We start from the raw sequence: 25,682 nt of genomic DNA on the forward strand, positions 1-25,682 counted from the left end.
TCCCATAAAACTGGGAGGCGTGTGAGAAATTAAGGTCATTCAAGATATCATTATCTTGCTCTTTGCTGGTAAAATATCCATCCAAACATCCATTTGACCACAATTTACAAACAAATACTTTAGTGTTCTAATGAGGTGTCAATGACCTCCACTGAGCTTGTGAAGGAACTGCACTTCGTATGGGAAATGTGATGGTAAATCACTAAATTGGGTTTAGCAGTAGTATTTTTTTATGAATGTATTTTGGTCAGGTTCATTTATATCACCAGATTAAACGGAAATTTGATTTAAAAAAACAGGCTGTGATTTGTCAGCACAACCTCACAAAACATCACCAGGAACTTTTGCCAAACCTTTTGTCTCATCATTCAATGAAGTCAGACTTCAGCTTATATTTATTCTTGGGAAAAGATATTTACATCATATAGCCTTGCAAAAATATACAAATATCAGCCACACTTTGCACTTTGCTACACTTGCTCCACTGTAAAAGGCCTGGCAGCATGGTTGTGCGGGAACTACATTAGTGTGGTGTTTACACAAAACCCACACTGACCTTCTCTCTGCTTGATAGAAAGCCTCTGTGACATTCAGCTGCATTGATCAGTTTTTAGAAAAGTCAGCTGCTCAAAGTGCACCAGCAAAAGTAAATGATACTTTGCCATTTGGTTAAGATAGACAGCTGTCAGATATTAGAGGTGCAGATAGAGCCAGTGGGGAACCCTCAGGGTGTACAAACATATCAGCATTATAAATGTTATTTTTGATCTTTCATTTAATAATTGTTCTCATCTAATTCTAATTTTAGCTTAATTTTCTATCAAGTTTGCTTCAGAAATGAAAAGGTTTCTGACCTAAAACCATGAAAATAGTTATCCAATCGGATATTTCTTTTTTTGGTGCCTAGCCAGAGAAGTTAAGGTTAGCTGACTCACTCATTGGTTAGGACTTCATAACTGGGACAGAGGGTCTGAAGCCCCAATAACCACATGTGTTTGTTTAGAAAGTGGCAGGTGAATTAACCACCAGTTGATCACATTTTGATTTGTAGTGGGTGGGACCAATGATCACTGCCCTAGGCCTTTCTGAAGGCTCAAGGCCAGAGCTCTTGCATGGGGTTAGGGTTCAGATGGCAACCTGGAATACCTTTATTTGATCAGTGGACCCTTACAGATTAAAGGAATATAAATAATATAGGAAAAAACAGAGTCACCACCACTTTGCTCTCATGCTGGTTTACGGTGCCAGTAAATCTGAATGAATTATTCTTTTGTTCTCATGGTTTCTGTTAAATGAACTGAACAGCTGAATTGTGGAGGATCTATCTGAGCTAACGATGTGTAGCTTATCAATATTGACAAAAGTTTCAACTTTTATATCATTATGCATGTTGCTATGCTACGAGCTTTAAACTGATCGGCAGCAACCAAGACGAAAGGAGTGAACTGTTAGCTGCCGTGCAGAATGGTAAAATGGATCTGTTGTGTCTCAACCCAGGGTTGGTGTCCTGTAAACTGTGATTGTGAGTTTTTAAAACTAACTGAGCGCAGCCCGGAGTGCAGCTCATTTTCAGTGGAAGGTGTAGCCACAGCGTTTCTGGGTTAACAGCACTGTGCTGGGCAGGTGACAGGTCTGTTTATAGTGTTTGGTGTGCTCTGAAAGACGTCACTGCGCAGAAGAGTGGCAAAAATTGGCGTGTTCACCCAGGTGTCATGTTTATATTACTGGCGATCGGAGCAGAAGCCGAATACCTGTGACTACTGCAGAGTCCTTTGACCCGGTTGGCTGGTTGAAGGCCTCGCTCTAATACTCACCATTCGCCACTGGATAGAGCGATAGGAAGGCAGAGAGAAGGTGGAGCTGAGGCCGCATGTGGGGCTGACCATAAGGTTTAGCCTGTTGATCACAGTTGCACCCATAGGAGCCCTAGGGAGCAGCTGACCTTTGTGTGTGCGTGCGTGCGTGTGTGAGCACTCCCGAGCTGTTTACTTAAAACTAAAGAATGCACCTGACTTCACTGACCTTTCTTTTAAGGTCCATCAGTGTGAATGCTGCTTCTCGGGTAATCATAGAGCGTGGTACTTTAGATGAGTTATGAATGTCATCAAACATTTTTCAAGGTTACTGTGATGATGTGTTTACGAGTAACATTAGAGTCTGTCCAGAACTCTGTCCAGTATATCTTAAAATCATTGATTTTTTTTTTTTGGCCTCTTGGGCTAACAGAAACGAGCTGTGAACATAGTACTGACGTGTCATCACCTTTTAAGTCGATATGGTGTTAACAAACAGTTGACTATTTACACATTACACAACAGATACGGAGAAACATTAGAATTCATTTGGAGTAGTGTTTCTGGCCACCTGGAAAAAGTCCAATATTCACTCTCCTTGTCCGTTTTGATCTCCACTTACTCTTTAGGGTAATATCTGGCTCTTTAGCAGATAAATGCTCCACTGTGTTCGCTGGCTTTTTGCTCATTTGTCTGCCACTTGGTGTTGGGCAGGTATGTACAGGGTTTTCAGAGGTACTTCGCTGAAAACTGCTGCCTTCTGCAGCTGATTTGTGCGCCATAAAACGAAAACAATGAGCTGGAAGATGCTTACAAGCTTCATATGAAGCTGATGTTTAACTGCAGAGCTGGGTTATTATTCTCTGTGGGTTTGTCACCACAAGTGACCCTTTTCATATGCACTGTATGTAGTGCTGTGTTCTATTGTTGATATAAAGAATATCAAGAATAGAAGCTTTAAGTAAACTGATTCTTTCCATGATTACAAAGTATTCCTGGGAGAACTGATATCAGATCTCTTGCAGAATAAACACTCCGCTCACCTTGTGAAATAAGAGTCATGATAGTTTTCATTCGCATACTCCTGTTTAGAAAAGACGTGAATTGAATGAGTTTATATCTATGTGGATTAAACAGTTCATCACAGTTTGGACCCCATAATAGGCTTATTCATTCTGCAAGTTTGCACACACACATATTTGAGTTTAAATATGTGATATCATAAATATGTTTTGATTCCAAATATGCAAGCTTAAAAATGTCACTGTGAACATGAGCCCCGCTCCAAACACAACACGACATTTTTAAAAGCTGACGCATGGTGATGAAACTATGTTTGGTACCAAGTTTGTTAGTCAGTGAGCCATGCAGTGTCATTACAGCAAGAGTCTCACGGGGAAAGAGCCAGCCAGACGATCAGACACGCTATTACTGGAAATGTGGCAAAATTTTTCATTCACTCAGTCCCTCAGTATAGAGCGCCAGTGGTAATGGGTGTTTAGGCTGGAAAGACAGAACAAGCTTGAGAAAATACAGGCTCCTGAGAGTTTCCATGTGGGTAAAGTCCCCTCTGCAGACGTTAATTCAAGGAAGTGGGTAAGGAATGTGGATGTCGTCTAAAACATAAGGATGAATGGAAGGGAGAGCAAGAGAAATATAAAAGAGGAGTTGCGAAAGGAAGCAGAATGGTGGAGTGACAGAAAAAGAGAAGCAGAAGAAAAATTAATTATTTTCCACTCTAGTCTGTAGGACGGCTGATAAGAGAGATCAATACCAGTGTAGATGCTCATCAGAAACATGCATGTGTTGTGTGTGGTGCTCCTCTTATGGGAATGTGATGAGTCTGGAATTGGATGATGAAAAAAAAAAAACATAAAGAAGCCAGTGAATTTAATATAAAAACTATATATAAACTGGGCACAAAGGCAGACAAAGAAAACAAAGAGATGAATGAGAGGACGGAAACATAGCCTACAAGGAGAACAAAGGAGATAAGATGGTGTGCAATGTGCTGGAGCTCAAGAGATTTGTAACTGCAAAGAGGAAAATACATTTCTCACAATTCCACTAATTTGTCAAATTAGATTTTCCTAATGAGACAGATGCATGCTGGTCTAAGCATACTAATGCAGCTAAGGGTCTGATTTTCTTCGCTCAGTGTTGCTGCAGAGTCCTGGTTCAACTACAGTTAATGAGAATGACAGAAGCAGGAAACACTGTTAGCCGTCGTGACTCTGGCGGTGATTGGGTTGTCAGAGAAGCCAGCAGAGCGGGTTGTAAAGAGATACAGGTCACAGCCTGAGACAAATAGATTTCCCCCTCTGTGTTTTACACTTGTCATTACGATTACATCTGGGACATGGGATGAAGGGTTATTACATCCAATCAGTTTCGAGACTTTTAGCAATGGGACTAAACTAGTGCACTGGTGCAGTTGAGAAACAACAGAACCCATTGGATTTGTTAAAGTTTAGAATGTGTTCCGATATATTTCAGCTGTATCGCTCAAGTAATGACCTGTTTTAAAGCGTCTGCAATAATGTCACACATCTTGGTGCATTCCCTTTTGCTTTTTACGCACTTGAGATCAAATGAAGCGGTGGTTAGGAGGTTTTGGACTGCAAGGCAGTGATCCATAGGCTACACTGAGTGAGGCGATAGGAGCTGCAGAAGGTAATTTTAACTTTGTCCTTATCTAACTTCACACCTGGAGGCATGTGAAGTGTAGCACTGCTCCCTCAGACATGGATTGGTTCTGACTGGGAACACCTGACTCGCCAAAAGCTGTGACAGTGTGAGCAGAGTAAATGGAAGTCGGGCCAGGTTTATCCATAAATAATGTTCAACATGCAGAACTGTTTTTTCTTTTTCATTTTAATAAAGACCACATTAATGCATTGGTTTTGTATTTGTCTTCATTAGCTACTAGAATTGTGAAATGTTGAATTTTCTGTATGACTTTTTTTTTTAATGAACAGCAGCCACTGTAGCTTGTATCTGTTTATTTGTCAGCAAAACATACTGAACTGATTGGCACCAAACTTGGTGGAGGGATGGGGCATATGTCAGGGAAGAAGCCATTACATTTTGGTGCAGATCTAGGAATTTGTTTTATCTAATTCCTTAATGTGTAGGATTGTTGGTGCACAATCGTGTTTCAAAAACAAAATCCATTTGAATCATACTCGGTCTCAAGTCATGCATACCAAGTCAAGACTTGATTTAAGTCATGTGACTCAAGTCTGACTTAAATCAGACACACCTCTGCTCAGTTGTTTGTGATTCTTCTTTTTCACCTGCCGTCACCGCCTCAGCTTTATCGGGAAGACTGTGTTTTTATTTGCTGTGATCTTTGACTAACCTTTGATTTCTCAATAGGCTGCTGACAGCCTGCAGAAAATGACTACCTTCTTTTGTATGGCTTCATTCTTTTACTCACCTGTCTACCAGGTGTGCATGACACAATGTCCAATAAAGACAACAGGAACAGTGAGGAATATGCACATAACAGGTAACAAAAAAGCTTTTGAGTAAAAAAAAATAAAATGACCTAAACATAATTTTAGTAATATCTTTTTTTATTTATTGGTCTGCATCAACTCTAAACATAATTCTCTCTCATTTTTAAAGGGGCTTCCTTCAAAGAATCACCAAAAAATGTTTTAGAAATATAGTGGAAACATTAACACCACACAGCAGCTCCTCTGACAGGTTCAGGTACACTGACCTCACAAATGTTGGTGCTTAATACATTTAAATTAACCTTACAGTGTGCGGCCAGCCGTGCCCAATATGTCTCTGTCCCTGTCAGCCTCTGAGGCAGAAAATGGAGGTCAGAGCCAGATCAGGTCCTTGGCAGGAAATATAACAGCAGGTGCAGAGACCATTTCTTAACGCTGCTCACTCTACCTTGAGACTTTATTATATATTACATCTTTGCTTTTCATTTAACTTCTTTCTTATGAGAGAACACAGAGAGCGGTTTGGTGAGGTATTCAGAAGAGGACAGAATATGCAGATGCACTCTAAATGTCCTATTTTAAAATCTGCCTCAGTGCCAACCGCTGCACACTTGCTGTGTTTACTCTGCACAGAAAGGATATCGCACTGTTACCACAAGGGGCATATTCCATCACACACTGTGTTTTGGCAGATGTACCTACACTTTTAGATATGTTGAACTGATTATCAACCTACAGTGAGTTGCCATGCTGCAATAGATACTCAAATAAGCCTTTACAGCAGCTTAAATATCCAAAACTGTTGTGCTAATTGGTGAGGGAGAAAGATAATTGTGGATAAATGTTCAATTCTTTTGTTTTTTTCATTATTCCCTTCAGATATTTTCTGTCACTTCTGTCATTGTCTCACGTTCACGTGCAAGTGTTTATACTCCAATTGGGACTAGTTGGCTGTTCATTCTATTTAACAGTTTTACAGTAATACTTTATATTTCACATGGAGTTGTGCAAAATGATATTTATGCGACAGGTACACAGATTTGTGAACATCCACTACTGCTACAAAGCAATTCTGTTGAGGTAGCCACTGCAGCTAAATACTAATATGCATGTTGCATATAACTTGATGATATGTAGATGTTGCTTCCTTGCCACCTTTCCTTTAGTTGTTTCAAAATTTGAAATGAAAAATGAAGGCATTTCATGGCTACACAAAAAACCCACCAAACTATGCCTCACCTAATATCCTCTGATGGACCATAATGTACATCTACCAAGTTTATGGTGGACGTTTATGCTTTACCTTATTAGTAACATCCATTAGATTATTGCTAAAGTCTTGGCTCACTCCACTTTCCACCATTTTTAAGATGTTTGGCATCACAGCATAATTAACTTAACCTTTGGCTCCCTCACTCCACGGCTATTCTCCACCATCCTCTGTCTGCTGCTCCTGCCTGTGTCTGCTTTGTCCTTGGCCGCTGTCACACACACACACACGTCCAGCTTTCTGTCTCAGCCTTTTGGGCGACACACAAAATGACCATCTTCATGAACAAAACGGAAATATATTGCTTTTATGTTTCTGCCCTGTCTAACCTTCTCATTTCCATTTTAATCAGTGTCCTGATTGGACATTGACTCTCCGGGATTGACAGTACTTGTGGAAGAATATTTAATGCAAAATGTGAGTTGCAATGACAAATCCATAACCATGACATAACGACCACAGTCCATTACAGCTCTGTCCATTTTCAAGTTGAATGATAATAAAGACCATGAATTTTCTTCTCATTACTCTGCAGTATCACCCCCAAAACATTTTGAAATTATCATTCTCACTCTGATTTGTGGCCTAATAATTTACATTTCCCTTTTAAATTTCATATTGCAACAGCAGTTATGCTATACAGCCTAAATCTTAAACGTTCCCCTGGTTAGACAGGGTTGCCAAAGAAGTCTGCTATAATTTACAAATGATCTTTAATCTTGATTCCCAGGACTGGGTAGAAAGGTGCATGTATGCATATTTCTAAACAATATGCCGCCGGTAGGTCAGGTCTGATAAGAGTCCGGTGGGAGGAGGGAGGAACAGAAGGCGCGCGTTTGTAGTCGGGAAGCTGCTCGGTGGTTTATTGTGGTGCGCACCTCCCCTCTCCATAACGCAAAGAGCTTCCTCTCGCTTTACGGAGCCGGCTTGCAATTCCTGCTCTTCATGCCAGAGCCTGCAGCTGTCTCTCTGCTGCGTCCCACTGCCGCTGTTGTCGGAAACCGTCGCCTCTCAGGACGAACTGCCGCCAGACTTTTTTTTTTTTTTTTCCCGTGAAGACTCAGCGCTAACCCGAAGGATATTGCAACTTTTAGACATTTTCCAACAGGAAACTGAATGAAGACACCTGACAGCGCGTAACGCCCCATCCGCGTGTTTACTGAAATCTTTGCAACTGTGAAGGCTATAGGAATGTGGAACACAAGTCTATCTCAACGGTGAGTGTTGTAGAACGTTTATCATCCTCTCTTTCTCTCTCTCACTACGTGTGTGTGTGTGTGTGTGCGCGCGCGCACGCGTGTGTGCGTGCGTGTGTGTGTTTGTTGGACTGAAGTAGGCGTTCAAATTAAGTTTGGAGCTTCAATGTCGAGTCTGTGCACGACTGATCTTGAATGCAAACGCCACTTCACTTGAAACCAAATGCCTCCAGTAACCTAGCCTATTGTTTCTGTGTTCATGATTGCATTCAAATAACAAATATAAGGTTAAACATCAAATATTTCCTCATCTGTCCATCCCTGTCCCGCAGTAAAACCGCCTGCCTCTGCCCCTGACACCATGACCACAGACTTGAACTTGACCTCCCTGCTGAATGTCACCGATCTCCACAATCACTCAAGAGGATGTTCCCTCACCAAGACAGGCTTCCAGTTCTACTACCTGCCCACTGTTTACATCATGGTCTTCATCACGGGGCTGGTGGGCAACAGCCTGGCCATTTGGATGTTTGTGTGCCACATGAGACCCTGGAGCAGCATCTCTGTCTACATGTTCAACCTGGCCCTGGCTGACTTCTGCTACGTCCTCTCTCTGCCCTTCCTCATCTTCTACTACTTCAACAAGACGGACTGGATATTCGGGGATATTCTGTGCCGGCTACAGCGTTTTATATTCCATGTGAATCTTTATGGAAGTATTCTGTTTCTGACCTGCATCAGCGTTCACAGGTACACTGGGGTGGTGCACCCGCTCAAGTCTCTGGGTCGACTGAAGAAGAAAAGTGCAGTTATTACCAGTGTGCTGGTGTGGCTGGTGGTCGTTATAAGTATCTCCCCAATCCTTTATTATTCCAGGACGGGCTTGAAGCGTAATGCGACCATTTGTTATGACACCACCACTGAGGATGAGTTACCAGGTTATTTCATCTACAGCATGACTTTGACTGTGTTTGGGTTCTGCATCCCTTTTATTATCATATTTTGTTGCTATGGCATGATTGTCAAAGCGTTAATCTGCAATGATATGAACAACGCGCCCTTGCGGCAGAAATCAATCCACCTGGTTATCATTGTGCTCGCTGTCTTCGCCGTCTCCTACCTGCCTTTCCATGTGATGAAGAACCTCAACATGAGGGCCCGGCTGTACTTCCAGAGCCCCGACATGTGTGAGTTTAACAACCGCGTCTACGCCACCTACCAGGTGACACGCGGGCTGGCCAGCCTGAATAGCTGTGTGGATCCTATTCTTTACTTCCTGGCTGGAGATACCTTCAGGAGGAAGCTGTCACGGGCCACTAAAAAACCCTCCAGGAAGGGGGACAATGTCCTTCAGTCCAAGAGTGAGGAGACGGCACTCAACAGCCTGGCTGAGTATGTGGAGAATGGGGACAGGAAGCTGTGACAGGGCCACTCAATGTGCCTGGTACTGGGGGGTGCGGATCCCTGTTAGCTTTAGAAAACACAATGGACTTGGTATTAAATAAATAAATGCACTGTTTGACTGACGGCTGTATGTAGAATATACTGGACGATGGTTTATAGACCTGTAGGATAAACAATCCATTTAACCCTGTGATAACCATCGCTTGCTTGCAGCCTGTCGATGTTGATAAGCTATCGTACTGTATTGTCCTGTACATGTATTGTACTCTAAATGTTAGAGCCATCTCTCTTCATTCTTATCGAATAGCTAGCGTTGCTTACACTTTGGACAAAACGAAAATCATGATCAGACAAGCCGGGGGAAAATAGGTTTCCCTTCAGCGTAATTAATGCCCTGTTCATCAATTTGATCAGGAAAAATTGGACTGAGAATGGATAGCACCTGCTCTTACCACCAAGCTGATGCTTAATCAATAGCTATTAAGCGGGCGGAAACTTGTGGTTAAGGAAGTGTACCTGGGATGGCTTTTAAAGGAAAAAAAGTAAATGCACTGAACCTGAGATTGCTGCATGGATGTGCCATGCAGACATTTTAATGCACTATGACCGGCGACTCTCTGCTCAGAGGGCTACCTATCACTCCTCATTTCTTTCTGCATCTATAACTGACTGTGTGAGAAATGTGGTCGACTAGTTTTTCATTTTGACAGCCCTGAGGTTGAGGTCTGCAACGGCTCTGTTACCACAATCTTTCTTGCCTTGTTAACCTGTTCCCTACTGAAAAATGGGAAAATAATACTTACAGTATTTTGTGTATATGATACTATAGTGAATGTTTTTTTTTCTGAGGTGTGCTGTACAGGATGTTGTGACGTTCCAGATGAATCTGTGTTGTTAACCGTTTCGTTCAAGTCAGTATCACTAATCCAGACCTTTAGTGCATGAGTCTATTATCAAATCACATCAGTGAAACACTTGCCAACCATGGCAGCTTGGAACTGCTCAACAGTTAATCGTAACATAGGGAATAATAGCTTATCAATGAGCAGAAACAGACACACACACTCGGTCACCTGCTTTGTATCTCCACCAATATTGAAGACTTTTTTGTATAAGATACCTCAAGTAAATACTGCACTGTGTTTGTGTTTTGGCAGATAATAATTGTTTTGTATCTAGTGTAGTCACTCTGGAGAAATGATTGTGGAGCTCTCGGTATATATTTTACCCTGGACTACATAGATGTTTGATGTCTCTACTAATACATTTGTAAATCTGTGATGTGGTCAGCTATTGTCAAGAAAGGAAGTGAATCACCTGTACAGGATATTTGGGGCCACGTGTATCTTTGTCAATAAATTTTTATATTTAAAACATGCCAGACAATGTAATAAGTCTCACATAAGTCCTCTAAGATTGTGGGTAATTTTAAGTCTCTGATTTCTAGCAGTTATGTCTCCGTGTTTATACCAGCTGCATGTCTTCTTAATCAAATGTGTGCACTGTTATGTGTAAGCAAACGCTGTTGGTTTTGGAGACATTTCGTGCCGAGTTGTGTCCTCTCACTGCTCCTCCTCTCTCTCTCTCTGTGCTACTGTTGACTTTCTTTTTCAACAGAGCCAGGAGGAAGCGAGGGGACGAGGGAGGAATAAAGAGTGGCACCTTTTTCTCCTGGCTTATCCTAAGACAGCTTTTGTGTCCATCACAATGGTGTGGAGGTTATTGATGCAGACAGGGGTGTTGAGGCTGTCGCCAGGACCCCAGGGCTGCACGGTGTGGTGGGCACAGGAAACCAACCAACCCTCTTCCCCCAAACAGGGCCCATGAAGACAAACAGCTTTTGATTTCCTTGCTTTGAGGTGCAAACAGCGTAGCTGGTTTTTTGGCAAATGTGTGTGTTTCTCTGTGTTGGAGAGCCCGAAAGGCGAGGGAAACCTTATTCAACTAGGTAGCTGTTTCAGCCGTTATTTCCATTTGGTGGTTACTGCTTGTTGATTCATTGTCAAAGGTTGCCACTGCGACATGCTCATGGACTGCAGGCAAATTAATACACATGTATATTGGTTCCTCTATGCTGTGTACACGTGTTTAGATGAAAGGACGGTTGGATTCAACCAACGCCAAATCTCGAGCCAGCGTCAGTGCTTTGGAACCCGAGTGTCAAATCTTGACTTGTTGAAAGTTGGGATGCTTGCCAGTATATCCTCCCTCCCTTTCTCAGTCACCTTTCACCTCTTTTCTCTCACATCTCGTTATTCTGTATCTAGAATTAGACAAAAAAGCTTTTCTTTGCTGCATTTCACCTACTGCAGGGGAAGATTATTTGAATAAGGGTGTGGAGGAGAGAGTTCAGCAACACAGCGGTGGACCGAAGGAAGAGTTGAGTGTGAAGAGTAATGGCAGTTGTGGACAACAAAGTTTTGTGTGTGTGCGTGCTTTTCTAGAGAGGGGGGCCTAACAGTATAATCACAGTCAGGACAGCTAACCTAAAATACTGAGCTTTGTTCTTGGAGATTTACAGAGGGAGCTGGGACAACCACATCCATCACAGGGGCACCATCTGCTTCAGACAAAAACTACCGCTAACCACAAAAAACAAACAGAATCAATATGTCAATGTGTGGTCCTTGGTGAGCAACATGTGATACACAGTGATGTGGTTAAGCTGCAAACTGTCGTGCCTCCATCGATTCCACGTGACACTGCTGCAAAAACGATGTTGAACAACAAACTCCCACATCATTGTTGCTGTATTATATGTAAACCTGGAGCCCTATGATACTTTCATGATACATTACACATGTTGCTTTTTGCAATGCTCCGTACCTGTAGCAAAACGGTATGCACGTATTAAGGCTTTGCAGAGCACAACTGCTGTTAGAAAAATATTTTGTTCAGTGACTCTTGGTTACAGCACTGCATTACTGCTATGCTTCGATATTAACACGCGTTTAGGCGTCAACCCAGCACCAAGCCCAGCAGCAGAGCCCTCACGGAGCATTGTTGCACATATATGGTAATGTCAGACTGTACTGATGTTGGATATTGTTGATATTTTTAAAAAATAAAATATAAAACACAGAACATTTTCCCAATAACCACACCTACATCAGCCAGCAGCCTGCTTGTGAGAGAGGATCAGGCCTCAGACCAAACCCTGTGCTGGTCAGGTAAGGAGTGTTCACACCTCACTGATAGTTAAAAAAAGATTCAGGCTGTTGATGCATGCCCACAGTGCAAACAAGTTTGCCCGTGTGTGTGTATCTATGGAGCCAAAGATCACACATAAGACTCTGAAGGGCCAATAGTAACTGTACAGTAAACCGCAGCTCTAACCAGTAGGGCTGGGCATGCAGTTGCACACACAAACATTAATAGTCAAATTCATTAAAAGTCAATTTTACAGGCCTGATGAAAGAAACTACCAGAGAATAATCTGTATGTATTGCTGCTGAATCTGATCACCCATGTGTGAAAGTGGGATGACAAATGCCTTTTTATAGATTACACAGATGATTATGTATCACTTAAACCTGTTTTCCTAGTGTTCACACTCCGTGCAAGTCTATAGGGTTGTATAAATCTATGAGTGTGTGTTTGTAGGTATGCCAAGGAGCGTGTCTTCCTATCAGCAGGACTTTAAAGAGACTTTAAAGCAATCTAACCTTGATTTAGTATGTCTGCATATGAGCAGTGCTCATGAAACTCAACCCATGTAACCTATTGTTGTATATTGTTTTTCCCAGTATTGTTACATAAGTTGCAATATGATGCATCTGTTTTTTTTTTTGCATATTTTTGTTTTTTGTCTCCAGATTTACATGAAATCTGTTGCACTCTTAAAGGTACTATTTGAAAGTGTTGCTATTGCTACATAGCCAACATTAGAATTAGCCACTATTTACTTACCAGTCTTGACGAGAGCTTCATCCATCGTTGCATTTACCATACAAGAGGTTATAATACGTCCTCTGAGCAGCTACTTCTTCAGACAGACTGGACGCTACAGAGACTTGCTATCGCTAGCTAGCTAGCTGGTTAGCTTGCTAACTTAAGTAGAAGAAAAGAAGTGATAGAAATAGAAACGAAACAGGGGGGTTGTTTTCCACATCTGGAGGAAGCTCTTGGCGAGTAAAGAAATGAGGTTTAATACTGAACTTGCAACATTTCTTTTTGACTGGCAAGCAAACAGCTGTTAATGCTAACCCTGGCTATGTAGTAATAGCAGAACTTACAAATAGGTCCTTTCACATTATATGCAAACCAGTGGTAGACGTTACCTACAATGACTCAAGCATTGTTCTGAAGTACAATTGTGAGGTACTTGTAATATAGTATTTTAATGACATCTTACTTTGTATTCTTACTCCACTACATTAAATAATTGTGGCAGATAATTACAGTTACTGAGTATATACAATAAATTTCATCATTATACAGCAAATAAACATCACTCAACAGTAGCCTATATAAGATTGGTAAAATTAGCTCAACTAAAGCCAGCTGCAACATTAAACTGCTGTTTAGATCTTAATGCAGTCATAATAGCAATAATGATTATAATCCCATGCTATGATGTGAAATGATGTTCTATTATAAGAAGCCATTTGCAAATGTTGAGTACATTTATACTTGAAGTACATTTTGCTGATAATACTGACATATTTTTAAAGTGCAAAACTGAAGTAAATTTGTTATGCATTATTTGTAATCAAGTATGTTTTGTTAGTGGAGTATTTTACTCAAGCAAAGGACTTGAATACTTCTTTAACCACTGTAAGCAACAATAAAAGCATTCGGCACGAAAATAATTACCAGGCACTGTATTTGCAAATTTACCAAACAAAAATAACTAACACAAGAAAAGTAAGAAGATTTTTTGTAAACATTTCAGTTGAATTGGATTATCCAATCGTGACCATGAATTTTGTTGTGTTTTATTGTCAACATCGACAGTGCCACTGTCCACAAAAATACTGACAAGATCGGAATAAAAACATATAGGTATACAGAATGAATGATGTGCTATGAAAAGTAGCAATGGCCTAAGGTGAGCTTGCTTTTGACAGTAAAAGCTATTTGAAATGAGACAAGTGTCCTCGATGCAATATATTTACGGTCGCCTTTGGCACTGGCCTGCTTTGACACCATGAAATTACTTCACGTTCATCATATTGTCAGACATAGATGTTTGAGTGCTAAAGCCAAATACAGGCCTTGTATGATGACACGTGTATGATGAAGAGACACTGTCTTCGCTCTGTTACTGTACAGATGCTGTAAGCATAACAACAAATGGCTACTGTCATTATTTTCAACTGCATGGTTTATTGTAATGTCATGCTTATGGTTTGGAATGCTGCAAGTAAAAATATTATTATATTGTATTGTATATAAGATGTGCACAGATTAGATGGCTTGGACTGGAAGAAGAAGAGGGAGAGGGAGAGGGTGTGTGAGACGGAGCATGGGCTGTCATATTTTGGTTGTCATAAGTTTGTGATCAATATCTGTGCGGCCACTCCTGTCTGGCTTCTTCTTGATTTTCTGCTGCTTCCTGGCGTTGTCATCGATCAATTTGAACGATCGGCTTACTGTCTGACATCCACAAACCTACGTCTTTGATTTTACACAATGGGGTCACAAAGCAGTTTAACCTTATCCGAGAGGAAGATATCTGAGGGTCTAAATGTGGTTTGGTTTGTTCGATGTTGAATCAAAATTAGAAGCTATTTTGATATTCATCCTATAGGTTTTGTGCAAAATACGTTTGGTAAAAAGGTAAAGCTGGTACTATTTCTCACAGGATATAGCTCTGCAAACACAGCTGGGCGGCAAGAGCGTTGTCAGACAGAGTGCAGACGGGCTGGCCTGTCTGATAAGAATTATGAGATATGAAGTGTAGCTCTGAAATGAACTGAGGCTAAATAAAAGGGTGCCTGCTGCTTGGAAGGATAGGCAGGAGAAATGATAAGGCAAGGTGTGAGAACACAAGTAGCTGAGAACTGGGGCGATACCAAATGTGCATAGATAGTAGGCATGGAAAAAACCCTCAGGAGAAAGACAAAAGAAACACAAAGATAGAAAAAAGAGAGTTAACAATAAAAGGCCACATAGGTTGACTTAGACCAGTGGTAGCATATGTTCTATACATATAGATATATCCATACATGTAGTGAAATGCTGAGAGGTTTTTGTGACGTAAAGGTAACAAAGACTTGCTTAATGTAGCAGGTTTGGTGAATCACATCAGTAACTGCACAGGCTTCTGCATGTTCTGCTGCTCTGCCCTTCAGTTCATATCATCTGTCTATTGTATAATGTCTGCTGTTCTTTTCTGTAGACTTGATAGGTAGAATATGTTTATTTTCTATGTCCATACATATACATATACACAAGTATAATATATAATGGTGACCTGTCCAGGTTGTACCCCGCTGGGATTGACTCCAGTCCCCCCGCAACCCTATAAGGATAAGCAGTATAGATAATGGATGGAGATATATATATATATATATATATATATATATATATGTGTGTGTGTGTGTGTGTGTGTGTGTGTAAAAACTAAGGACCATTCATGATGAAGTCAAAAACTTTTTAAGAAATACTTTTAATAAAATCAAACAAAACTCCCACAACTATGTCAGAATGAAATCCATACAAAGGGCCTAAACTGGAAGGCCCTGCTGTGAAGACAGCTCTAACAAAAGAAAGAAGAGATTTTTTTTAAATTATGAAACAAGCTCCACTCTGCCTGCAGCTTGTCTGCAAGTTGTGAAACTACTGAGGGTGATGAGCTATGCACTCCACTGAGAGTCCAATGCTTTTATTAGCTGGCAACCTGTCAGTCTGCTCACTGCCCTGCTGTGTGGTGCATGATAAATCTCTTAAGACTAAAGTTTATGCACCGGTAGATTACTTCCACCGCTCCATACTAACGGTGTGTTAGCGTGTGTGTTACAGAGTGGGAATAAACTTGTGTTCTAAGAAAGGAAAGGGCTTTGCAGCAAGCTGTGTGTAGGCATATCTATATATACAGTACTTATAAATAATGGAAACATAACCATATATGAAGTCTGAGTAAGAAGCAGGGTCATCATTCGCCTTCACAGGTTCACTCCTCCTCAACAGGTTTTGGTTTGCTGTCAGGCAGGTCCTGAGCTGTGTGTGGTGGGATAGACATAAACTTCTGTTTCTGTAAGGGATTACAACGTCCCATGAAGGATCATTTTTGTTTAGATCTGGCTCGAGTGGCGTTTATGAAACTGCTCTTGAGTTTGTTCAGCAGTATTTATGGGCTTATTATCATCTTAAAATGTTTCTTAAGGAAACCACTAGAAGTTTAGGAATCGATTGCATGCTATAGGCCTACCTTGGTGTATTTTCTCAATTTTAGATCTATTATTCCAGCAACACACAGTGCCCTGTACAACACTGAACAAACTGTAGCACTGCTTATATTTAATCTATCTGATCCCTGGCTGTAGGGTGAAGAAGAAGCAAAAGGGCATGAGAACTCATATCTTCTCATGAAAGTACTACAAGTGTTGTTTGCGTTTAAAGTGCAGCCACAAACAAATCTAAACATTTTGAAATTCTTTCTGTCTCTCAATCTCTTTTTCCTACACTGTTTCAAATGACTGGTGAATGTGTTCACAACAAATGCCATATATGTTTGTTTCTGCATGTTTAATGCAATTAAATAATGTAATCTGCACATATTTGTGCATTCCTTCTAAATACTAACTACGCACAAGAGCAACAGGCTGGGCAGGAAGTCAGAATCCACAGGTGCAGCCTGCTGAACTTGTGATGACACTGGACAGTAAATAAGTGTGTATTTCCTGATACTTCAAGATGGTAACATGTTTGATTTTATCATGTATGTTTAATAAAAACAAACAAAAACAATGAATCTCTTCCCTTACATAGAGTGACCTCTCTACGCCATGGCTCAGAAAAGGCAGAAAAGGGTGTAGCCTTTAACTAAATGCTTTGCAACATCCTGGAGGAGTCAACTGCTGGTTAAAAATAAAGGGTCAAAATGTCAGTATCACATAGAAATTTAATGCCAACTAATTTTAAAAGCTGATAAAGTCTTAAAATATTAAGAAAATCCATTGCAATCTAATTAAAAACGACAGCTTTGAAAATTCATATGAAAAAGCAGTGATAGCAGATCTCTTTTAAAACTGACACGTGGTACTAATTGGCATTTAACTTTGCCTTTGTATTTTTGATTTAGCTACTTCAAAGTTAATTAATCTCTTCTTTCTAATTCTATGTCTCCATTATCTTGTCTCTTTTCCCCTCCTCATACTGTATGTGTGTGTGCGCTGTAGATTCCTGCACAGTTACAGTATATCTGTACACTGTTACCTCACACAGTATGTTCTTCCTGTTCTGGCCCAGGATTGTTAATGATCCACCACAGATAAAACTGCCTTATCAACAATCTTACCTCCTGTGGGAGGGGTGTTAGGCAGAGATGCACCTTGCAGGTGACTCGGGTGCTCTTTTATTGCTGCTGCTCTATTGGTTTAGGTGTGTTTAAAGCATAAAATGTGCCATTGGTTTCTCCATTAAATTCAAATCAAGATATGATTCCCTCAGCGTCCTCGTCCAGAAATGAAGTCTGAAATGTAATAAGAAATGGTATTTAAAATGCAACAAAACAAATTAAACCAAAATGATTTTCACTCTTCAGGTTCAATTTCTTCTTGCACCGTATCTTTTCTCTACGTGAGCCATACTTTCTTCGAATTCTACTCACACACGCACAAATGCATTCACAAATATTAACGAACCCCCCACACACATACAAATGCATCCAAGCTCTGCATACGCACACACTCCTCCATTATCCATTAGCAGACAGAGACGATCAGCAGGGGAGTGCATTCCCCTGTCAAGAAAATAGCTGACAAAACATTTCACCCTCGAAAACTGCTGCACTGACGCCTACATACAAATCCAGAGTGTGAGAGCTAATCAAAGAAAGACACAAAAACACCCTGATAAAATGAAATTTGGATTTTCTATATTCAACACGTGCTTTATGTTACCAATTTCACCTCTGACCTCTCCCTCTTGACCATTAATTCACCTCCCGTTCCCCGACCTCCTCCAGTGATTAGTTGCTCTCTCTGCAGACACCTCCCCTTCCTACTTCTCCTTTCCTCTTTTCTCTCCCCCTCTAGCCTTGTTGTTTAGATTCTATTATCCTGTGCTGCTTGGCTGCCTCACCCTATTAATCCTAGCAGTTCAGTGTGTGTGTGCGTGTGTGTGTGTGTGTGCGCGTGTGTGTTTGTCAGTGTGTATGGGTGTTTATGGATGTCTAAACTAAAAGTGGTGCCAGTGTGAGAATGTTGTGGTCACTGAATGTCTGTGGATGATTAATGATCTGGGTTAGGTGAGGTGAAAAATGGCAACACACACAGACACATGCACCAACCCACAAACAGACACTTTCATACACACAGACTTACCTCGCAGGTGTCCTGCTAATATCTTGTCTGGAGGGGTTCGTCTGTCTGGACGCAAAAAACACTCTCTCTGACTGGACTGTTTCGAGAGGGAAGTGAAATGGGGATGTAGTGAAAATGGAGGGGAAGTGATGTGCTTTAAAAGGAGCTGTGGATCATTTAAGAGGAATATAATTGTGAAACTACTATTGCTAACAGTAACGGATTAAATTGAGGTGGAACATAAGTGTGACAGTTAAGAGAAAACCGTTAAACAACTGTAACAACTGTAACAACTGTAAGTGAATAGTGGTTGTACTGTTTTTGCTTATACGCCACTTTTTGTTTTCTCTGTTTGTGATTCCCCTCTGGGCTTATACATGTGTGTGTACGCTTGGGTGTGTGTGTGTGTGTGTGTGTGTATGTGTGTGTGTGTGTGTGTGTGTGTATCTGTAAGCTGATCCACTTGTCCTGGATTCCCTGCTAAACTTAGCCAAGTGACTGTGGTCGAGATTGAGTGGTCATCAGTACGGATCACTGAGCGGATTTTGACCGTGACCGAGCACTTTTGTCTGGGTATATCAGGCCTGAGTACCTGTTGCTTCAGCCTGCTGATCTCACACCACATGAATGCACCAGTCAAATGAATATTGATCCAATGGGGGGGACAGGGGTGGGTGACTACACTTGTGAGTCACACAAGCTGGAGTTGTGCATGTTTTCACACTTTTATGGCTTATTGGCGCACTTAAATAAAACCAAGCTATTTTTAATGTTATTAGTAACACTAACTGTGCTTTTTCTTATCATACCAAGTCAAATAAAAAGGCCTATGGTGGCCAGATAGTGAGAAAACAATGCAAAAAATTTCATCAGCTTTATTAATGTGCATTTGGTTATGGTGTGTTAATGACCCTTGGTCAAATCACTGATTTAGACTCATGCAGGTGTATAACAGAAACATTTATGTCAGTGAAACACCTGCACCGCAACAAATCTTCCAGCATGAACAACCATATAGGTCACTCGTCCCAACCATCAGATATGAGCCATAACAGTAATAAACACAGGGATAAGGTTGTGGAATGGTAATGGTATGATTAGGTTTAGGCACAAACCCATCCATCAACCCCAACTTTCTCCTAATATGAACTTTGTCGCTCCTTATACTACATCAGCTGACTTCCTCCTTTGACCTTGTCATAATTACTACAGTTGCTAGAGGTTGCCTAACAATAAAACATTAAAACTGGTAGCGATAACCAGCTTGCATATTTGCATAGTTTGTGTTTTTGTCTGTATTGTGTATTATAGTATACTGAAACACCAAATACCAAGCGATCTTAAAGAGAGTTAGAAGTGACACAGTCAAACTCTTACCCTTATTAACACCCTATCCTCCTAATTTATTTCATTTAGATGCTGGTGGTAATATATTGTCACGCTGTCATGATGAAGACTCAGAAAAGGTTGAAAGCCTTGGGAAAATCTGGTAAGTGGACACTCAGTTGGGATTATTTTATCAACTAGCTAAATAATACAGCTACTGAGCTCTCATGTCAACAGATCCAATGCTGTTCTGAGCACACTCCATCTGCTGTAGAAGACCGTGTAATATGACTAAAATCTTAGGATCGTCAAACTGTTATTTTGTGGATTACTTGCAGCCATTAAAGGAAATGTTTGACATTTTAAATACACCTACCATTTTGCCGAGAGTTCAATGGAAAGATTGATAGGCCTACCACTCTCGTGTTCTGTCCATTAAATATGAAGGTAAAGCCAGGAGACCGTTAGCTTAGCTTAGCATAAAGACTGGAAACATGGGAAACAGCAGACTGCATGGTTACTTCACAGTGATGGCTGAACTGATGACTGCAGGGGGTCACTGCACGAGGGCAGAATAGTCTGGCACATAAACTCTTGTTACACCATAACTTGTGGTTCTTACACTTTTGGTTTTGTAACAACTTAATTAACAGCATAATTTTAGTAGCTTTGAACAAAGGGTAGTTGTCCCACCCAGCTTCACATCTTTATGTTAAGCTACTTTTCCTGTCTGTGGTTTCATATCAATCACATACACATGAATGTGGTATGGATCATTTTATCTGACTCTTGGCATGAAAGCTAAAATAAGAATATTTCCAACAGAAGAGAAAAAGGAGAGATTTAAGGATATTCAATAGGGTTTTGTCAATTTAGACTGGACTAAAAATGCTCATGAGAAAAGACACCCTTCAGTACACAAATGCCTTTTCCTTAATATTGTGAACATGTCTTAAATGTCATCCAAGCACTTGCTGCATTGGCAGAAGAATATAAGGTGAGAAGTCAGTTACTTTATTTGTGTCTATTCGAAGTCTTCCGTGAAACCCCAGTGGACCCCAGAGCCTTTCCAATTCCAATTCCAATTTAGCAGATTGTGTGTGTGTGTGTGTGTGTGTGCGTGTGTGTGTGGAGTGGGTTAGAGGAAGCTCGTACAGACGCACACATACACACACCTCCTTTTTTAATGGATGAATTGCTTCCATTGTGTTAGCAGCAGCAGTAATTACGTTGCTGCTGGGATTCTGTCATTTTTTTTTCTCCGGCCACAACACTGAACCGTGGAAGTTACGTTCCCCCAGTATGTCATCTGGTTGTGACAAGAATATTCACATCTGCCTGAGTACTTTACAAAATTGCTGTAGCCTCCCGCGCCAACCTTCAAGCTCCAAACCATGAAAAGAACACTCTCGCTCACAGCACTTCTCATTATTTTGAACTTCCCCCATCAGCTTCAGTGAGGAAGTGAAAATGTCAGACTCTTCTCTGTGATGATGAGGGCTGCTGTGACTCTCAACCCTAAACTTTAACCCCCAGCAGCCAACTGTGGTGGACAGGGTAGAACTGTATGTATTATTAATGATGGCCAAATTCCACACATGAAAGGCTGGCATTGTGGGCTGGATGAAAGACCCTGTGTCTACTCTATCTCAGCCACACTGTTTCTATCTATTTACTACTTCTTCTTTCTGTTTTCTGCTCTCTGTCTTGCCTTACATCATGTATTCTCCAGCTCTCCTTTTTTTTCAATTCATTTTGTAATTAGTTCAGTTGAAAAGTTATATGTCACAGTTTCAATGACTCTATCAGTTTCTCTCCAGACTGTTCCAGCTTTGTTGGTGAACATAATGGTGTTTTGTCTTTTGTCTTCATTCTTTCTGCAGCTTGAACAATACTGAATTCTCAGCCAGCTAGATGCCAACAGAAAACCCTGTCCTTGCTGAGTTTGTGCATTACATTTGTGTCTCTTTCTGAATTGGGAAGCCATGATACATATTTATGAATAAAACATGTTCTGACGTAAATCAAAACGCAATCACATATTAGTATTTACTTACATGAACTCCCATAAAATGTCCATGAAATTCTGTTTTCTGTGTAAAATGACACATGCTTTGCACTCTCCCCTCAGTGTCAAGTCTGTTGCTCACCTGAGCAGCGAGCAACATCTGAACTCATGCAGGAAAGGTCTGCACTTGATGATTGGATGCAAGTCTGCTGCCCTCCACTGGGCAAACAGCCTCACTGCAGAAAGGAAAGGCAGAACTGATTCTATCAAGTGTTTCACAACCCTTGCAGCCTTTATGGCCTTTATAGTTGTGGTCAGTTCAAGTGTGACGTTCCTCTCTGATTGCTTCATTTGAATTTTTCATAGTCCAGTGGAGGTATGACTCAGAATGCAACGACAAACTCAGAGAAAGTGACTCAGTTGTCAATTAATTAAGTTTACTAATCTGTTGTATGACAAATGCATGAACTAATTAAATTTGAAAGCCAAACAGTCATTCGCAACCAAAATAAAGAAATGCACAGTGCATGTTAATTAAATCCAAGAGGGTTCTTACTCCCCGTTAAAACCCCATTAACAGAAACCTTAATAAATGTATTTGGAATATGGGGCTCCCGCAGTGGCCGAGTCCAACCTGCTGCATGTCATCCCCTCTCTCTCTCTCTGACTTTCCTATGTCTCTCTCACTGTGGCTGTCCAAATAAAGGTGAAAAAATGTCCATAAAACAACTTTAAAAAAATGTATTTTGGATTTAGAAAGGGTAGTGCTGCATAAAAATGACTGTCAGCACCAATCACTGATATAGAGTGAATGAAAATCCATTGTATTTGTTTTACAGAAGGGGCATTTGAGACCCTAAGCTGAAGTAATATGTCATTTTCTGAGGCAGACTTCTGACACATTTCATCTGTTAAAAACACCAAACAGAACATTTAGCTTAAGATTATTTTGTCAAAATAGTATTTCCAGGGTCAAGAAGGAACTTTTACTCCCTCTTTAAAAACATCAAACAACAATGGTCAAATTGTTGGGACCTGTGAAGACAACATGCTGAACAACTCAGGCAACACCGATAGGAGGAACTGTGGTAATCAGCTATGAGGAAGAGATTAAAAAAAAGAGGGGGTGATTTAGACATAACAGTTCTTCATAGTCTATATTGAGTTTTTTTGTGTAATGAGTAACACTTGGAAACCCTAAAGTATAAAGTATATAGCTGCCACATTTTGGCCACAAGTGTAGCTTCAAAGGTGTGAATCATGATCACAAGATGGCCATGGAAAACATTTTGTTCATACTGTTCTCTGATGCTATTGAAATGATGAATGGGCATCTTCCACCATCTGAATAATTCATAAATCAAAATACACCCAGTGCCACAGAGGATGAGTTGAAATAAAAACCATGAAAATAGAGTAATTAATTCAAGGTCAGGTCAGACCATCCAAAGCAAGCAATACAAATTTTTGCCACCAGTCTTTCTGCTTTGAAATTAAAGCCTGAAACTTGTTGTTTGAAAGGCCTCTGAGTCCCTGTGGGATGAAAACATTGGACAGGACTTATCTCTGTCATTAATTAGCTCAGTGATCTCAGACATTTTAATTAGTCTACTGTCACTCTCACAGGACCAGGAGTGAGGATTAAAGGCCTGTCGCTGTACATCTTATTGTCTTGTTGTAGATCTTCACCTTTCACTGAATGGATCACACAGGGGCAGTCCTCGGCCTATTTCAGGCTATTTCAATTACAGCATGCTGGGGACGATATGAGATGAAAGTGGTGCAATGAGCCCAGGCCCCTTGGTAGAGGCTATAAGGAGCTGGAACAAGGAAAGCCAAGATCTGTGGATTAAGGAAGTTTTAGCAATGCAAACAAAGCAGAATACCACAGTGTTTAAGGGACCTGTTTTTCTATTTATTTGACATTATTGCTTAGATGTGAAAGAAAAAGTTAAAAGAATGTGTATACTTACACTAATGGTCCCATACACTATCCTTAAAGCTGCTATAATCAATATTTTACATCAACAATGGATCAAATGACTTTGTATATGTACAGTAGATGTCGCTAATCAGATAATAACACTCTACTGTTCCCATCAGCTCTATGGAGTCTTTCTTTTAACTCATTGTTTTTAGCTTTCTGGCCTGCAACCTTAATGTTTGGTTCAGTCTCACTTCTGTCATCAGTGTTGTTTCGAGATGCAGCAGACAGCTGCTTTAGAGCATTTAGAAGCTAAAGAGACAAACATTTCCCTCAGAAACATGCATACCAAACACAGAGCTAAAACTAGACTGAAGGTTGGACTTACTCTCAATGACTGGCCAGGAACACAACTCTAAATGGATACTAAAGTTGAACATGTTGATGCAGTGTTTACAGCTTGTATCTGCTGCCCTGAATTAGCCAAACATCATTATCATCCTGAAGTTAAATACTAGTCTGAAAGTCCGTCTTTGAGTTTCACACCTTGCTGAGCTGCAGTGGCGGGACAGTCACACAAAGATTGACCAGTAACTCTTTCAATGCACATATGGGTATTGTTTTAAGATACAGTAGTACGTATCTTAATATATCTTAATAACCTTATATATAATAATGAGTCCAGCAGTTACAATATCTATGTGTTTAGAAAGTGGAAGTAGAACAAAAAGGGTATTTCATATGACCGCAAAGGAAACTTTTTTATCAGCAGTTTTTTTTTTTTGTTCATATGACTTGTGTATGTTTGTATGAGAGCGAAGTATATTTGTGCAGAAAAACCAACTAGTTACAGTCAAGCCAGAAGCTGTGTGAAAGGCCACACATCACCTTATCCTTTGTTAGCTTGTTGTTGAGAATTCACCTGGGGGTTTTAGCATACCATCATCAATTGATAAAGTGACCGTGTCTATTTAATTATCAATGGTGTGTGAAAATAAACTCTGCTTTGACAGGACAAGCCTGCTCCTTACATCCAGGGTGATCACTCTCACAGATGTGACAATCCACATCACAAGGCTTTAGGTCACATTACCCCTCACTCCCCATGGGGCAGAGTGCTGATTGTCCTCATATAGGCTTTGACTTGTTGTTTCTTAATGGGATCTAAGGAGGGGCTGCCTGCAGGGCCCACATGAGGAGCCAATCGACATATTGCACCTAATGTCACCTAAAACCAAAACTGACAGTGTTTTGCATCTGCTTGTGCTTCAATCTGTTTGTCAATATATGAAAATCATGATGTGTTTGTGGGGGAACATTATGACATAATAATTGAAGTTCAGTAATCAAAGTGATAAATGTTGACTCACAGATTTAGCCCACTTCTCCATTCACAGGTCTGCATGACTGTGTGTTGTATCACTGGTGATGATTTGTGGATGAATTAAAATTCTATTGATCCAGCAGTGTTTTCCCAGCCAGCCCTCAAGGTGACAAGGTCACGACTGTGGTTTAGTCATCGCTGCACTGTGCTAACAGGCTTTCATTGGAGGACATAATGAAGAGAAATGCGATGACTTAAATAATTGATTTTATTACATGCTCATCAAATGCTTTTTCACTTGGATTGGAAATTACACCACAAGACTTGAGTCATGGATAACTTCCAGATTCAGAGAAAATTTGAGAAACAACCAAGAGAATAAACAGCTTTCCTTCCTGGTAGGTCTGTCTGAGTGTGGTTCAGATATTGATCTGACTGACTACAGAAAAGTGGCTCGATGGAACAAGTCAGTGAACAAGGAAATTAAGATTAATTTGATATGGCTT

At 40.6% G+C, this 25,682-nt stretch overlaps 1 protein-coding gene and 1 long non-coding RNA gene across 2 annotated transcripts; both read left to right on the forward strand.

Moving 5' to 3' along the window:
- The first annotated feature begins 7,274 nt into the window (after nucleotides 1–7,274).
- Nucleotides 7,275–10,500, forward strand: p2ry1 (purinergic receptor P2Y1). Its single transcript, XM_023406425.2, has 2 exons — nucleotides 7,275–7,741; nucleotides 8,053–10,500. The coding sequence occupies exon 2, from the start codon at nucleotides 8,082–8,084 to the stop codon at nucleotides 9,141–9,143; it is 1,062 nt and encodes a 353-aa protein (XP_023262193.1). The 5' UTR covers nucleotides 7,275–7,741; nucleotides 8,053–8,081; the 3' UTR covers nucleotides 9,144–10,500.
- A 9,523-nt stretch (nucleotides 10,501–20,023) lies between these two features.
- On the forward strand, nucleotides 20,024–21,950 carry LOC147819116 (uncharacterized). The gene is made up of 2 exons (XR_015437258.1): nucleotides 20,024–20,083; nucleotides 21,804–21,950. It is a non-coding gene; the product is annotated as an uncharacterized LOC147819116 (long non-coding RNA).
- Nucleotides 21,951–25,682: the final 3,732 nt, after the last annotated feature.

Source organism: Seriola lalandi, unplaced genomic scaffold (genome assembly GCF_002814215.2).
Source record: "Seriola lalandi dorsalis isolate HSWRI2012SDOR001 ecotype SW California unplaced genomic scaffold, Sedor1 jcf7180002054308, whole genome shotgun sequence".
Taxonomy (NCBI): Eukaryota; Metazoa; Chordata; class Actinopteri; order Carangiformes; family Carangidae; genus Seriola; species Seriola lalandi.